Source organism: Uloborus diversus, chromosome 5 (assembly GCF_026930045.1).
Source record: "Uloborus diversus isolate 005 chromosome 5, Udiv.v.3.1, whole genome shotgun sequence".
NCBI classification, from domain to species: domain Eukaryota; kingdom Metazoa; phylum Arthropoda; class Arachnida; order Araneae; family Uloboridae; genus Uloborus; species Uloborus diversus.
Genome location: NC_072735.1, coordinates 142,540,771 through 142,558,315, shown reverse-complemented (window position 1 = coordinate 142,558,315; position 17,545 = coordinate 142,540,771). Strand labels below are relative to the sequence as shown.

Below are 17,545 nucleotides of genomic sequence, written 5' to 3'. Positions count from 1 at the left end.
GTTTAAAATATTATTACAAAAAATATAAATAGTCCAGTTGCATACTTAAGGAAAAAGACCCTCCGTGGGAAATTTCGTGAGGAAATTGTGAGACCAATTCTAATACATTCCTTGTGGCCTATATAACTATGCCTCACCGGGTGTTTTGCTTGAACCTGTGTCAGATGGCCTGTGTGACGTCATGAATCCAAGATGGCGGCTGCACTAGATATTGATGAAAATTTTCGGTTTTAACTGATTTTTGATGCATATTATGACATTTTTCCAACTTATCTTATATATTTAATATTTTAATACAATGATATTTCAAATTTGAAAACTAATTGCCAATTTAAAATAAGTTATTCATTTATTTATTTTTTGTTTCGATGCAGATTTTATGAATCTTCTTAGTAACCAATAGCAGTTAAAAAATATTTTGGAAAGCTTGTACGATAAAATCAAATTTATTATTCCAAAAAAACTGTAAAATAATTTGCATACACGCGTTTCGGGGTTATAAGAAGCATTCTTTTTCAATGCAGAAAGAAATTTCAACTTCCGATGCTTAATATTAGATATAATAATAATTTTATTTATGTACTCAAGTAATGAATGATTGATTTCATTATCTAAACTCTGATTTTAGTTCAAAATATAGATTTAAAGGTAACCAAACAGTTCTTACTTAAAGATCTTCATCTGAAGCGTTATCAAATATCGCTTTGTTGGCTATGATTTTCACATAAGTCCTCATCATCTTCACACACAAAGTTCAGTGATTGAGATTTGTATTTACATGAAACAATGCATTTTCCTTTTACGCAGCTGCATCGAACTAGTTTTAAAATGGACTCAGAAGCACAAAAAAGTGTACACTTAACTGGAGCATAGAAGTTGTCTTTCTCTTCCCATCCAAAGTCTGACGGTGATGTTAAATTCGGGTGCTGCTGGTCAGCCAGATGCCGTTCCAATACCTAATAATGCGCTCTTAAAATGAAAGGGGACAAAGATGCTGTTGCAGGTGGCAAATTTTCATTTTGAGTCTCCTGCTTAAAAAATATGAACCAAAGAAATTCTCCAATATCAGAAATCTTTGTCAGCTGCACATATACAGAACAAATAAAGCCTTCTTTCAATAACAATTTTATCATTTGTACCGAATTCTTCAATTGACCCCCAGATGAGTCAGAGCGTTGAGAGTATCTTTGTCAGGCGTCTTATAAATTTTCCAAAAAGAAAGTTTTCCCTTCTAAGCAAGTGAGCTTGTTATATTACTTCCTGACAGAGCATAGAGTCATAATATTCCTTTTGTTTTATCTAGTCCTAATGCGGTCATAATGCTGCTCATTCTTCGGTTGCTCCCTACCCCAGACAAAAATGTGCATGGACAGTGACATGATTTGAACCAGAACAATGCAAGCAAAAATACATCAGTGTCGGGCGAATATATATGAGTACTGGTTGCTTTTCCTCTAGAAGCATGAAGATAGTCCAATACACTAAAACCTGTGAAGTTGACCACCCTTTTAAGTTGACCATCTGTCTAAGTTGACCGCTTTTTCAGGCACGGAATTAGCCCTTATCATATAAAGCAACTTCTGTAAGTTGACCACCAAAGTAGTGCACCGCAGGTGGTCAACTTACACAGATTTCACTGTACTATTTTAACACTCGCCTCTTCATTACTGCTTGCAGTGCAGTCACATCACCTTTTAATGATGATTTAGCTTCATTTCTTCAGTTAACGATTAGGTTTTTTTCAATGCTACGTGTGTATATTAACGCTTTATTCGCCAGATAAGCTGTTAAGTTATCCTTTGTTTTTACATGAGAAAGTAGGGTCTTCATATGTACATTTTTAATATTAGTACAATCGGTTATTTAGAACTCAATGGGTGTTAATATACTTCTTTCTTCCGCATGACAGATTGGCAGATTTTAGCGAGTTTTCGATGTATGTGTCAAACACTAAGTGTGTTTCATCGTAATTTAAAAGAATTTCCTTGATCTTATTATTAAATTCTGCAGCTAAATCATTACGTGTTTTCACTTGCTTTGGTTTCTTCTATGATTATAGCTGTGCCATTCCATAAAGAACAACAACACTGTAAGATTCTCTGTTCATTTGTTTCGGTATGCTTGAGTCTTTCATGGGGTTCGGCAAAGAATCTTCGATGCTGCTGTCTACTTTTTCTGAGCCACATTCTTCTAAAACCTTCATTAACTTTAATTTGTTTTGGGACAATTTTATCTACCCATCCAGATTAAACGTAGACTGTGGAACAGTCTAAAACTCATATTCCGTTTTTAAATCAATATCTGCTCGACTCCTCGATAGAACTAGCAGAAGTTTAAATAACGATCGGCTTTTAACTGTAGAACAGTGTCAGCTATATTTGTTGCAACTTTCTTCGTGCTATTTTTACATAGATTTAGCTTTTCTTTTTTCATTGGGCCCAGAAATTCGTGTTTTCAGTTTTAATTCTCTCTCGTTTGAAAGTGGCGTACATGTCATGGCCTTTGCTTAAAATGCCTGTTTGTATTGCTTCATTATGTTCAAACTTTGTTGTGTTAACAAGTTCACTTCCCTCACATATTATAGGGCTTGTTGATATTCCGAGGGTACTATATATATATTGCACATCTTCATGTAGTCCCTTTCCTCTTGAACCTGTAAAATGATAATGTTTACTCTTTAACGCTAAACTATTTTTCTATTGAGTTATGTATTTACTATTCTGCCAATTACTTTCATACTCTTTTTCTCTTGCTCAAAAGCTTCGTCTGACCCTAAAGCACAAAACGGTACAAAAGACTTTTTAACAGCCCAATTGCCTTCCATGAATTCATTCCGAAGATTCTGTTGCTTTACTATAAGACGCTTCATATTAGTCAAGTACCATGATATCATACTTGCATAATTTGTTAAATTCAAAGCAAAGAAATAGGGAACGAAACCTTCGAATGAAGAAATGTTTAATTCCCAATTTCCTGATCTAACAGACCGTATAAAAGTAACACGGTATCCATCATATGCATGTATAACAAAGCAAGTTTAAATGTTGGTCCTCCAGTTGATTCTGTGTCCTCAAATCTTTCATTTTTTCATTTATTTTAGAATCTAGTAATATCTGCATTATATTTGAGGAAAGTTCTTTTATTTCACCATACTTTTTTTCTTAAAAGCAACTAATTTTTGCACTCTATCATCACATTGAAATTCCATGTCTTCATTGTGTGTATAAAAAGCATCGAGGGTAACATTTAAATGGTGCAGCCTTTAATGAAGAATGTGCTTCTGTAGCCCGTGTAACACACTTTATTGCAAGAATTTTTGACACTACAGATTCACTGTATAACTCAGTCAAATTGTCGTCAAGACCTGTACAAGTTTTTGTTTGACAGCGCAAGTCTTAAAACTGGTTTGTATAATCCAATATCCATGGTGATTACTGTTGGTAAATTTTCCCCTAAAATATATTTAGTTACATGTACCAGTTTCTGCATGAACGTTAGTTGCGTTGATGAAATGAAACGTGCGTTCTAAAAGATGCAAGAAAAGTTCCTAAGGCGTAATTATACAGGTTATAAGGAATTCTGTTAAACGATTATACAGTCGAACCTTGTTAAAAACGAACTCAAATGGACTTTAAAAGTAAATTTTTCTCAACAGTAGCTCGTTTTATTTGAAAAAAAAAAAAAAAAAAGTTTAAGTGTAAGTACAGTAGGACGGGGATCGTAAATGTAGTTCGCTATAGCAGTAATTCGTTATAAGCGTGTCCGAATTAACGAGGTTCGACTGTACTAATGTTTAATCATTTTAGCCTGAAAATTAACAGTATTTTTAACTGCAAAAACGCACCCGAGGTACTTTTAAACTAGCTTATTCAGAATGCCAAAGTCAAAAATGAAGACTTCAGAATTTTTTTTAATGAGTTAATAAACAAATAAATGAGGTATTTTAATTTCAACTTATAATAAGAAAAGTAATAGAATATTAATCAAGCAAATTTACCAGAAAATTATCACAAAATACCCAAAAATTGAGTCAGAATTGCAAAAACTCATTACAGCCGCCATCTTCGATTGATGATGTCATACAGGCCGTCTGACGCAAATTCAAGCAAAACACCCGGTGAGGCATAGTTACACAGGCCATAAGGAACATAATAGAATTGGTCTCACAATTTCCTCACGAAATTTCCCACGGAATGTAGTATGCCCCCCTACTAAAATCAAAAAAATGTATAGCGTCGCCAAGCAATGTATATAACAATAACGACTTATCAGTAACAAAATTAAAATGTGTCAAGTAATGTGCCTGTAACGGAAACGTACGTGTTTTTTTTTTTTTTCTTTTTTTTTTTTTTTTTTTTTTTTTTTAATTTCAATCTTACCTCAAATATTCCAGTGTCTGGATTCATGTCTAAAATTGAGTAATCAGCATCCCTATCTCCATTTTCGTCAATGGTTACTTTCCCAGTAATTCCTAAAATTAATTATAAATATATATTCTATATTGAACGGGTCAGTTAAAAAATATACCACTGTTTTTGTTCACTGTGCAACAAAAAGCATACCTTCAAAAGTTCGATTCCACATTTTCTGGATAATATGTGTTCCATTGGCAGCAGTATAGCCATCAGCTAAAGTTTCATTTAATGCTATTGAATACAGCAATACGGCTTCATGAAATGCTGTGACAAAAGTATTTACCTAAAAAATTGATGACGTTAAATATTTAATTCCAATTTAGCTACTTTTTTTTTAATGAAACCTTATAACTACATTTTTACATACTTTCCAAAAAATACAAACAAAGTGAACATGCATTATTTCTTTACTCTTGCCCGTTGTTTTCCGGAAGGGGAACGGGCGAAGGGTATATTCTCAGGGGCGCCAACCTAGAAGAGCGGGGGGGGGGGGGAGGGGGGGGGGCTCAAACTGCGCCATTGAAATTTTAAGGCGGTGTTTTGAGGGATATTTTCACATTTGAGGGGGGGCTCTTTTTTGGGGGGGGGGTCTTTGCGATATTGAGGGGGTGGGCCTTTGCCCTTAGGAGGACGTGGGCACCCCTGATATACTCAATGTATTCGATAGGAAAATAGTCAAAACGTATACACAATTCCTAATTACATGACATTTTTACCTCCGGGTGCGGGGGGAGTCAATTGAATGACTCCTCCCCCTGATCGGCCAAATGAAGAGCCTGGTGTTTTTTTTTTTATTAATTAATTTCCCTTTGTTTTCATTATTTATTATATTTTATTTCGTTCTATTTACCTGGGAGGTAAAGAGCAATATGTAACAAAAATTGAAACTTTCCAGAAGATGTGTGAAAAGTTCAAACAAAAAAAAAAGTTTTAATGATTATTTCTTCAATAGATAGTTATTTATGAGATTGTAAAACAGATATTTGCAAAAAACAATCTTTGAATTTTTAATTTTAATATTTTTGTAGAAAATTATGTTGTTTTCAATAATTAAAATTTTTTCAATAATAACTTTTCAATAAAGGTATTGGATATAGTGTCTTTTACTTCCCAGGGACAGATATATTCTTTTGAAAATCATTTTTCCCAGTGGTTTTGTTTATACTCTAGAAAAATAGATGGCAGCACTACCAGCGCCGAAATTTTGCAAGTCTTGAGATAGCGTGGCTTTTTTGCAGTGAAATGTTTTAGTCTGGTTCGAGTTCGAATACTTTATATTGCTTGATCAAGCCACCACGGTCCTGTAGGCAGGGCTGGATTACTGAATAGATACACTGGGCCATGGTCTTGGGCCCCCGTTTTTTAGAGGCTTCCCAAAATGGCAAAACTGTTTTAGTCAATGGCTTAAAATTTAATGTTTTACTACAAATAATAAGGGCTCCGAAAAAGTGTTTGGCCTAGTGCCCCCATCAGATCTCTGAATCGGGTCATGCCAGCAGGCCTATGGACCAGGGCACCACACATTAATGGACACCAAAATTGGGTAAAATTATTTCTTTCTGCCCATTGTTTGGAAAGTATATTTTTGAAAATGTGAGGAGTTTCCAGTGAGAAGTGCACCAAATTTTACCAGGACCTATGCATTACCGTGGTTTAATCGGGCCTTTTCAGCGGACCCCTGGCTTAGTAAAATTAATGTATTTGCACAGCCTTTTGGGAATAAAAGTAAAAATCACTTGACCAAAAAGAATGAACATAAGTGCAAAAAATCTAAAGGCTGGCTTTTTAACAACTAAGACGGCTGCCCCAAAACGATCAATATCGATTTTGAACTTATTAAGAGTTTCTGTTTCTTTCTCTCTCCCTCACTTTTTGTTCCTCACTCTGTCTCGTTTAATTTAAGCTCAAAATTAATTCAACCATGCCTTTATAAATTGCCAATTAAATGGCTGAAATGAAACTACATTTTTTAAATGCAAAGCGATAACTATTTCTAATGAAATCATATCAAATTTATTCTTTAGTTGTTAGAAGCTATATTTTGGTAATTTATAATAATCAACATTTCTAGTGGGAAACATTTAAAATGACAAACTTATTATTTTTTTTTTTTTAGTTTGAGGAAAAAACTGAAAACTTGCAATGCAATTATTTTAGCACAAAAAAAAAAAAAAATAAATAAATAAATAAATAAAATAAATAAATAAAAAATTGCACTTTCTGATCGTTTTCTTACAATACAAGAAAAAAAAAGTCTGTTATGAACATAAAAGTTATATCAAGATATTAAGAATTAAATTTAGAGCAATATTTTCTTGTTAAATATTTATATTTATTTATATATATTTATTTATTTTTAAAAGTGTAACTATGGTAAGATTAGAGGACGTGCCCTTGCTTTACAGATAAAGTTTTAGGTTCATCTATTAACACAGAATGCTCTGCATTAATTAAATGAAAGTAGATTGTGCGATAATATTTTTCGTTTCAGGGAATTCAGCCACCACTTCCTAGAAGAGAAAGACTCTGCTACACCGCCTCGCGAAGGAGCGAGTTCCTTCTCTCTGTAGACCGAAATTGGAGTCTAAAATACGTTGCTTTCTACTACAGAGAAGATCAACTCACGTTATTAATCCGCTTACTTATGTAATAGACCCTACAAATACCTCCGACTAATGGAAGAAATAAATTCAGTTTAACACAAACAATTTTGTTGTAAAAATTTCAAATGAACAGGCTTTCACTTGTGTTTCAAATATGTAAAAGATAATTGTGCAATCCTTAAACAGGGAAAATGTTTTCTTACTTTTGAGGCATTTTGCAATTTTATCCATCCGTTTTTTGTCATTAATTACAACAATTGTAACTTTAAAAAAAATAACACGCTTTTCTTTTCTATTATTTTTGTTATCGTGAAGTAAAGAAACCATTTTATTTATTTTATTTATTTATTTAGTTAATTAACACACTTAAAAAAAGGAAAAACAGTCTAATCATAATAATCTACTAATACTTGTGCCCTCCCGCCCTCTCTAGTTGCAAATTTTTTTTCAAGTTAATCAGTTTGGCCACTACTTCAGTGGGGTCGACCAGTAAAGCAATACCCTTTTTCAAAATATCAAATTAAACTTTATGATATTTGCTCCTCCATTTACACTTTGAATAATCTAAAATTGTCATTTTCGTACCATAGTTTTTTCGAAGTTTTTGAATACAGTTGAGCCCGCTTAATGGAATAGGCAATTTGCCATGAAAAATTATTCTAATAAGCGGGATATTCCATTATCCGGGATAAAAATAACACACATCAACGGTGTAGTACATTGAAATTTTATTACATTAAGCGGAATATTCTATTATCCGATATTCCATTAAGCGGGCTCGACTATTAATATCTTGAAGATAAACTATTTATGCGCAAAAATGAAAGAAAAAAAATTAGACTTAAAACAAGAAAGTTTCTTTAAGTTAAAAGCTTTAGGGAAATAATTATCTTGAACAAAATTATCACGAAGATTTCTGTTCTTGCAATAGTATTTCGGAAAATGATTTTCATCCTGTTTGATTTATCTTTGTCTTTCTTTTCAATTTCATTGCACCCCAAAAAGGAAGAAAACATTTCGTAATTTAGCCGTGGGAAGGATTACTCTTTTTAGGTAGGTTTTTTTTTTTTTTTGGAAGCCAGTTGAAATTTTTTAAAAATACATTAATATCTTAAACATTTTGAAGTGTTTTCAGGATTTTTACTATATATTGGTGTTTTAAAAAGTGATAAAAATAGTGCAATTTTTAGAAATGCGTAAAATATGTGAATTACATATTCCTCCAAATTAAAATCTGAAAGGAAAAAAAAATCTTTTTACATGAACACTCGTATTCTAACTTGGAGATTTGTTTTGTGCAAATATTTCATTCTCTTTAGCGAAAACAGAGTACCTGCTATTAAAATCAGCTGTTGTTACCAATATCTGTATATCCTTGTGAACTTCCGTCGCTAAAGAGCAATTAATAAAACTGAAATCGTGTTAATAAAATTCAAATCATAACTGTTAACTACTAAACTGAAGCTGCTGTATCACATTTCTTTTTATTTCTCTGACTGCACATCAGAAGTTCAGCACGACCACTCTAATTTCTTTTCAAAACTTTTTTACTTTAAAAGAGAAATCGAGCATCAGTATTAAGACTGAAAGTAAATATTCGCAGTCTTATCCCAAATTGCTATGGCAGGAATAATATAGATAAAAAGCTTATATCTGAAAAAATGCAAACTGTCTGCAAAAGAAAAAAGGTTTTAAATCGGTAATGATTTTTTTCCACTAAAGTACCTTTTTTGTAGTGGACGGTTATTTTAGTTTTTAGAATTCTCAGATAAAAGATTTTACATTTAAATTTATTTATACTAATTGAGACAATATAATCACTGATATTTTTTTCTTATTTTTCCTCCCCCCCCCCATTTTTTTGCGCAGTTAGAGAAAAAAATCATTTTGGAAATTATCATATTTCAGTCATCTCTCAAACTTGTGTTCACAAGATTTATTTTCTTCGGTTTTCAAAAACGGCCGCTTTTTTTTTTTTTTTTCAAAACATGCATTGCAATTCATCTATTTTATAATTACGTATGGATATTTAAGTTTTTTGATTTTTTTTTTCCTTTTCAATACGGGTTTTCGAACACAGCTTTATTTCTTAAAAATGTATCAAGCTGTTCCTAATCAAATGTTAGACAGCACGTTTTACATTACTCAGAGCTTGTAGTTTTCACCATTATTTGACATTGTCTGCCTGGAATAGCCATAAGAGAGTTGCAGGTAGTAACTTCTCACATATGCTGAGATTAACTTCTCACTGGCAGTTGAGTTTAAATTTAGCACGTGTGCGAATGTTCCACATGTGCATGGCGTGAAAACCCAGCCGGTTAAAGACCCTCCATGTTTGCTAATGGTGACTGATGCACGTTAAATCTGTACCTAAGAGACAGAAGGACGTAAGTCCAAAAATTGCGATTTTCTGTTTATTACTGCATAGTACCGCATTACCCCGAATTATCCGACGTGCCGCAAAATTCGGGGGTCATCAGGTTTTCAATAACACTTGCCTGGTCCTTTCCGGCATGCCGGAAAAATCGAGGTTAGAAAAAAATAGTATAAAAAATATATCTTCAGCTTAAAAATGAATATAAGTTCTATACATATCTTATTAGTATTAATAAACAGTTTAATTAAATCCTTGAATAATGACCTAACGTAAATAACTAGCATGTATTATATGCAATGCACTTTTTCTTTTGAAAGAAGGCTGCTTTCGGGATTTATTTCTTTTTTTCCTTACATTGGTTTGCTTTCTGATTGGAACCGAATGGGGAAATTTACTTTTGTTTTGTTGCAAAAAAAAAAAAAAAAAAAAAAAAAACTCAAATTATCCGGCATGCCGGAAAATTCGAATTTTCCGGCATATTGGTCAACCTTGCTTTTTTCCGGTATGCCGGATAATGCGGGGTAATACGGTATGTAGAAGTCTATTCCGCATCGAGCCACGTGAACCTTATTCTTAAAAATAAAATCCTTTTCAATATTTTACCAGGGTTAAAAGAAAATTACCAGGGTTACCAGGGTGCGCGGAACATTTTTTGCATGCGTCAGAAAAAAGTTTTTCCTCTCTGCTATAAAATTATCATATTGTGACTTACTGTCACAATATGATATTTCTCAGTTTCTCTGGCTCTGAGACACAGAAATATGTCGTAGGCACAAAGTCCTCCAAGTTTCTTTATCATTTGAATGTCTCTGCGTGTCCAAAAGCAAAACTGTTTTCAAGGCCTGATTAGATCAAGCAAATCACATGGGTATAGTACCTGCAATGCAACGCATTGCAGGTACTATACCCACGTGACTGCTATACCCACTATACCCACGTACTGCAATGCAACGCATTGCAGTATGAAACTGCAACCTCTGGAGCCCGTGAACGAGCTATTTTAGCGTTTGTAAGGGTGCTTTCATAAAAGAGAAACATGTCATTTGACATTTTCAAAATCAGAAAAGAAAAAAAAAATCTTTACTCCCCTAAGTTCTGCAGAAAACTTTTTGTCTCCGCCGAAAAAGCAATTAATGTAATTAGACAGTTTTATAACAAAACAAAATGGAACAAAGAAGAAAAAAGGTTACATGTGCGCCAACCTCAAATAATATGATTTGCAGACTATTTGCGACTAAGCAATATGGTTTGCCTTAAAGATTAAGAAACTTGAAAGAAAATAGAACTTTTCTATTTATATATTTTTCAAAAAGTATGTGGTTTGAATTTTTTTTTAACATGGAAAAAAATCTTTTAAAATTAATGATAAAAGAAGAAAAAGGGTATTTTACAAAACAAAGTTAAAACTTTTTAACGATACTTGAAATATTTGTTACGCAACTTCAAACATTCACTAAGCGGATTTTCAAAACTTTACTTTGATTGTATTGGTTTAGTGTACTCGATCGCTTTCCGAAACAGAAACATGCTAGCAAAAATGATTTCTCCCGAGGGCAATTACTTACAGGAGGATCAATACAGAACGAAAAAAAAAAATAATAATTCCATTTTTTAAAACTAAAGGCATTTTACCTCTTCTTGTCCATAATCATAATCATAATCTGTTTTGGCAATTTGTTTGACTTCCCTCGAGAAGTTCTTGTACTCATCTGTATCTGGAATCCTCGCTGTTACAGTAAGGAGAGCTTCGTACGCGTATTTGGCTCGATTATTTGTATCATTGGAATCTCCTTGTCTATGCCATGGCTTTTGACTTTCAATTTTGCTGAAAAGAGAAACGAAAAAAAAAAATTAGCCAAAGATTATTTTCACTACCTGTAAAGATAAGCTATCCTCATATATATAATAGCGAAATCACTGATCGAGTAACACTCTGACGTCATCAACAATGAAACTCTCGCCATAGCACGATACTTTGATAATATAGTTTGGTAATGTGTGACATGCAGGAAAATACTTTACTTGGACAAGGCTGAATTAGATCCGGTAACTTGACTGTTTTACTGGTAAGACTATTTTTAGGAGAATGATGAAACGAAAAAGTGGTCAGCAATGAACGCTATCTACTGGAGTTTAGGGATAATCCACTGGAGTTAGGGTTAAAATTTCAACTATCAAAATATCACCAAACAGGCAATTGCTACGTTCAAATATAGAAAAAATTTTCACTCATCACACCTTGACGAGCGATTTTCTAGTTTGTTTAATAAGCAGCAATATTCTGCCCTTAAACCAAGACGAGGCCATGTTAGTTAAATGAACACGTTTGTGTACAAAACGTAAAATAACAACGTCAAATAGCACAAATTGCAGATGCTGCTTACACGTGTTTTGGCGTTACAAGGAACGCCTTTTTCGATGCAAAAGAAATGAGCTTATGGATGAAAAGATATCCGACAAAGGCTAAAGGTGTCTTTTTATTCATAAGCTCATTCTTTTTGCATTCAAACAGACGTTCGTTATAACGCCAAAACACGTGTCTGCAGTAATCTGCAGTTAGGGCTATTCGACGTTGTTATTTCTTATTTTGCCACGTATTTTTCATGAAGCAAATTGTCTACATTATTTTATATTTTCTCTATCTTTTAAGTCAATTTTAACCATTTTAGCTCCCTATTTTCATACTACAGTCGAGCCCGCTTAATGGAATAGGCAATTTGCCAGGAAAAATTATTCTAATAAGTGGGAATTTCCATTATCCGGGATAAAAATAACACACATCAACGGTGTAGTATATTGGAATTTTATTACATTAAGAGGGATATTCTATTACTTGATATTCCATTAAGCGGGCTCGATTGCATTAATATTTACTGATTTCAATACTGATACATTCCAAACACTAGTAGTTAAAATCCTTTTGGGTCATTCCATGTCAAGTGATCCAAAGTTTTTTCCCTCACCTTTTTGTATTTCTTTGAAATTTATCTCATCAATTGTACCCTTTGAGGTAATCAAAAGTCCAAATTTTTAGATTTTTATCTCTATTATTTTTTTATTTATGACACTTTGATTTTTCGAAAAACCCTCGTTTTTTCATGGATGTTTGAACATAAAATGGACGATAACTCAGCACCAAATGTAGATATAAGATTTGGTAAAAAGTATTTTAAAGTACATTAGTTGCTGTTTAATTGGATATGCAACATGACTAATTTCAGAAATTGTTTAATTTTTAAAAAATGAAATTTAAATTTTAAATTTTTCAGAAAAGGTATAATGATTTTTTTAAAAAAAATTCTCAAAAATTTGTGTGTATTTTATCTTCATTTGTGCAAAGTTTCAAGTTGGGATCTCAATGGGATCATATTTTTATGAATTTTTAAATAAAATTTAACTTATGAAATAATGACATTTTTCAGATTCTAACTAGTTAAATATAGGGTTCTCTTACTAAGGATGGTCTAGTAAGTAGTAATTGATCATGACTATGCTTGAAATGAGCTGACATGAATTTGTAGATTGGTACCCCCCCCCCCCCCGGCCACACAACCACTTTTTATCTTTTATCTTTTTTTTTTCAAAACTGTATTTAAAAAAAAAAGCTGGCACGTAAGAGTTATAATCATAATAAACTGGGATGCACGCTGCTAAACATCAGCAGTGACTAAGGCTTATAAATGGGGGGGGGGGCGGGGTCATAAAAACTAAAAGTCAGAAAAACTTTAACAGACAAATAGAACCACTCATTTGCAGCTTTTTTTTTTTTTCATTCGAAAAGTGGGACGATAGGGGGAGGGGGAAAGGGAGGGGGAAGAGCAATCTGGAATGAAGATTAACAACATGGAAGGTTATGCTCAAACTAGCAAAATTTGTTTGATCTATAACTGCTTTTAATATATGCATAAATAGATCTCGCTGCATTGCTCTCCTTTACAACTGAAACTAAAAATAAAACTAGCATTAAAGAAAAGAAGACCGCCGCACTCCAAATGTTGTAGAAAGACAGTTTTATGCGGATATACATATGATCTGATTCTTAGATTGATTTTTAGTTTAGTGTGAAAAGAATGAAACAAAATGGGAGGAAACACTTCTATTTTGCTATGATCTTGGGGCAAACTATTTCTTTCCTCCCTCCAAAATTGAAAGTTGGCGCAGGGGTAGGGGATGAAATGAATCATAACTTTCCTTATCAGATAGTGAATTAATCAAGTAAATTTTGTGAAGTTTGGATTGAAAAAGAAACACTTGGTCCGAAAAAAAAAGCGTCAGGTGAGGCGTGATACTATCATAGTGTTAATCGTATGTGTGGGTGGGGGGGGGGAATGTACTTCATCTTGCTTTAAAGAAGAACATTTACCAGCTTTTTATATGATTTTTTTGTTTTATTTTATTAATTATTTATTTTTTGCGTTTTGCAAAAAAAAAAAAAAAGTGGTGGTGCTGGGGAGGGGGGCTTTTTCTTGCTTTAAAGAAGATTATTTACCAACTTTTAATAAGTTTGCTATTTACTTTGTTTTATTTATTTATTTATTTATTTAATTTTAATTTTCGAAATGTTTTGAAAAAAAATTAAAAGTGGTGGGGGGGGGGGGGGGGCTTACCAATCTACAAATTCATGTCAGCTCATTTCAAGCATAGTCATGATCAATTACTACTTACTAGACCATCCTTAGTAAGAGAACCCTATATTTAACTAGTTAGAATCTGAAAAATGTCATTATTTCATAAGTTAAATTTTATTTAAAAATTCATAAAAATATGATCCCATTGAGATCCCAACTTGAAACTTTGCACAAATAAAGATAAAATACACACAAATTTTTGAGAATTTTTAAAAAAAAATTCATTATACCTTTTCTGAGAAATTTAAATTTAAAATTTAAATTTTATTTTTTTAAAATTAAAAATTTTCTGAAATTAGTCATAATGCATATCCAATTAAACAGCAACTAATGTACTTTAAAATGCTTTTTACCAAATCTTTCTATCTATATTTGGTGCTGAGTTATCGTCCATTTTATGTTCAAACATCCATGAAAAAAAGAGGGTTTTTCGAAAAATCAAAGTGTCATAAATAAAAAAATAATAGAGATAAAAATCTAAAAATTTGGACTTTTGATTACCTTGAAGGGTACAATCGATGAGCCAAATTTCAAAGAAATATAAAAGGGTGAGGGAAAAAATTTCCCAAATTTTGGATCACTTGACATGGAATGACCCTTTTGCAATTTCGTAATTTCAGTATTTACGGTATTACCTGAAAATTATAAATAGTTTTTATTCAAAGACTTTTCAATTTACTTTATTAGGTATCTACTCTCATTTTAAATGTTCATTTATTTTTCAATAAGATAGGGACAAAATTAATCTATTTTAAAATGTGACTTCAAAAGCATGAGTTAAAAGAACATCAATGAACAATAGCAGCGAAAATAATATCAATTGATATTTTTATCACTAATGGTGTGACGAATTGCATTTTCGCCCATTTATATGTATGTGTTACCGTTAAAATATGAAATCTGTTATTTTATAAAATACCAACTTATTTCATGGAATAACTGATCGTGTCCGTTAAAGTGTAAAATTCTCTTGTATTTCATGGTTTAGCTAGTGTTTTTATAGAATAACGATCTGCAGCCCGTTAAAGTGTAAAATAATGTATATCATATATCTTGCACGACAAATACATTTAAATTCCACCCCTACTGCATTTATGAACTATTCCAGGCCATAGGGAGAGAACTCGTTTAGCGTGTTGGTGCCAGTTCATTAAGGTTAACTGATTGCTTGCATGTACATTGCCGTCATTTTAGTAATCCTTGTTGTGATTTTGACAAATGATTTTGTTGTACGTTTCTATAAATACCATTTATAAGCTGCATAAGTTAGATAAATTGCTTCTTTTTCATTATGATTGTCTATCATTAGTTTATTTATAGAACACCTAGTTATTTCATTTTAGATAAGTTGTTTATTTTACAATTTAACTCTCTCTCATTAGTTAATTTATAGAATACCCAGTTATTTCATAGAATAACGAGTTAAAGTGTCAACTTAATAACATATTACACACTTTAATGGACACGATCAGTTATTTCATGAAATAACTAGGTATTCTATAAAATAACTACATTATATATTTTAACGGTAACATGTGCACCATGCTTTCTATTCTTCACTTGTTTGATTATTTTCTTTATATTTAGTTAAAAATGTTCACATATATATTACAGTATAATCACTGATGTATTTGGGATATAAATAATTAATCTCACCGATTGCAGCGAAACTTTTTGATATATTTTTAAAAATATTTGTGTCAACTGTACTGAATTTTGAAAAAATATTTTTCTTCTTAGTATAATAGATGGCTATTTGTTGCTCCCGGTATTGGTGTTCTGTCCTGTCCCAATATTTACCTGCATACTTGGCGAGATAATAGCTACTGTCCAACCACGGATTGTATGGAATTGGTGAACGTTCAGTTAAAACGAGTCTATCTGAATGAGGAGGAAAGTAAACATTTGATGCGCGTGTTTCACTCATTTGAATGAGACTCGACTTGATTTAAAGGCTAACATAAATCAACAAACTCTGACACCCCTAAACACTAATAGATGCATCCATTTGGATATATATATATATATATATATATATATATATATATATATAACGGAAAATATTTTGAAATAGTTATATAACTATTAAAACTTTTAACAAGAAAACCAAACGAATAAAATAAACTAACAAAACGATCAAACCTTTTAAGCTCACTGTGATTTAGTTATTAGTGAAAATGGATCATCACATAATCAAGACTTTTATGTCAGAAATTTTGATTTAAAAAATATTTTAGCTGGCAAACTCGCCTCTCATGCTTGACATATTTTTTCACGATTTATTTCAGAATATTCTTAGCAATACCTTAAATATATAGAGTTAATAGTTTTCTTGCTTCTCATATTATACCGCCTACGGACCCCGTATGAATTATGAGTTGACGGTGATTTACGATATTTTGTCAGGGATATCTTGGTGGAGACTTATTTCATATTCCCGCCTTTTATTAACGGTCGAACAGCCATTGATTTTCCTTTTCTTTCCAAGAACTTGTTGATTCTACTGTTGAATGTTCGATCAAGCCCGGCATGTACTCGTATAATGCTTCAATTCAGCACTCCCATACATATCGAAAAGAAAAAATGCCACTCGTATGGCCTAAGATATAATAAATTGATGTCGATGGGTGTTTTTTTAGGAACTAATAAAATGAAAAGGCGAATACATTACCCACTTTTATTATATGAAAAGAAACATGTGTGAATAAAACTTACAATATTTTACAAGAAACACATATCTTTGAACTATTTTTATGCTAACAATGTTAAAATAGACAAGAAAAGTGCGAGGGGATGCATTATGAACTAAATCTGCTAAGTTTTTACACTATTCATTATTTATACCATGAAAGTTTAACCTTTTATAACTCTTAAGTTAGTTATTTGCTAAATGTATCAGAAACAATTAACACCAAAAAATAATCTAAATATCAATTCCTACTTAGATCAACAAAGAAAAATTTTATTTAAGATAATTCTTATTAAATAATCACAATTAATGTATATAGGTCATTCTCCAGAAAACGTAACTTTTGACCGCAAATATTTTTCAATTGCGAAAACTTTTGGTTTCTTTTTCTTTTTTTTCAATATTACATGAAAAAGTTGCCTATTAGAAGTGACCATAAACAATGGCTCAGCTAAGTACCAATTATTTACGCTTAAATAAAAAAAATAATAAATGCCTTTTTCACGGAAATAAAATAATAATAATAAAAACTTTTAATGTTTAAAAATCTAGGCCAATTTAATAACAAAGTAGTAATTTTGTTAATTGTCAATCAATCAGCTATTTTAATGATTAGTGGGAATTAAGTATTAATCTCTCTTAATTAAAGTACGGCTTAATTAGTAGCTTCAAATGTAGGTTAAAAAGTAGTATTTAGTAAATTCGAGGATATACTGGCAATTTATAATTTTGGTAGAATGCCTGTTATTGATGTAATTCCCCTCCATCATTGATTTTCACTTCAAAAATAATAACATTGATAAGGTCTATCACGGAGGTGAGGAATTTTCCAT

The 17,545-nt window shown here is 32.0% G+C and overlaps 1 protein-coding gene across 1 annotated transcript in view; it reads right to left on the bottom strand.

The window, feature by feature from the left end:
* The window catches only part of LOC129223173 (atrial natriuretic peptide receptor 1-like), a 454,723-nt gene that overhangs the window by 398,748 nt on the left and 38,430 nt on the right, over nt 1–17,545 (bottom strand). Inside the window, exons 3-5 of the mRNA XM_054857740.1 lie at nt 11,028–11,220; nt 4,563–4,698; nt 4,380–4,471 (exon numbers count right to left, since the gene is read on the bottom strand). Of these exons, the coding sequence (XP_054713715.1) occupies nt 4,380–4,471; nt 4,563–4,698; nt 11,028–11,220 (421 nt within the window). The remainder of the gene's footprint in view (nt 1–4,379; nt 4,472–4,562; nt 4,699–11,027; nt 11,221–17,545) is intronic.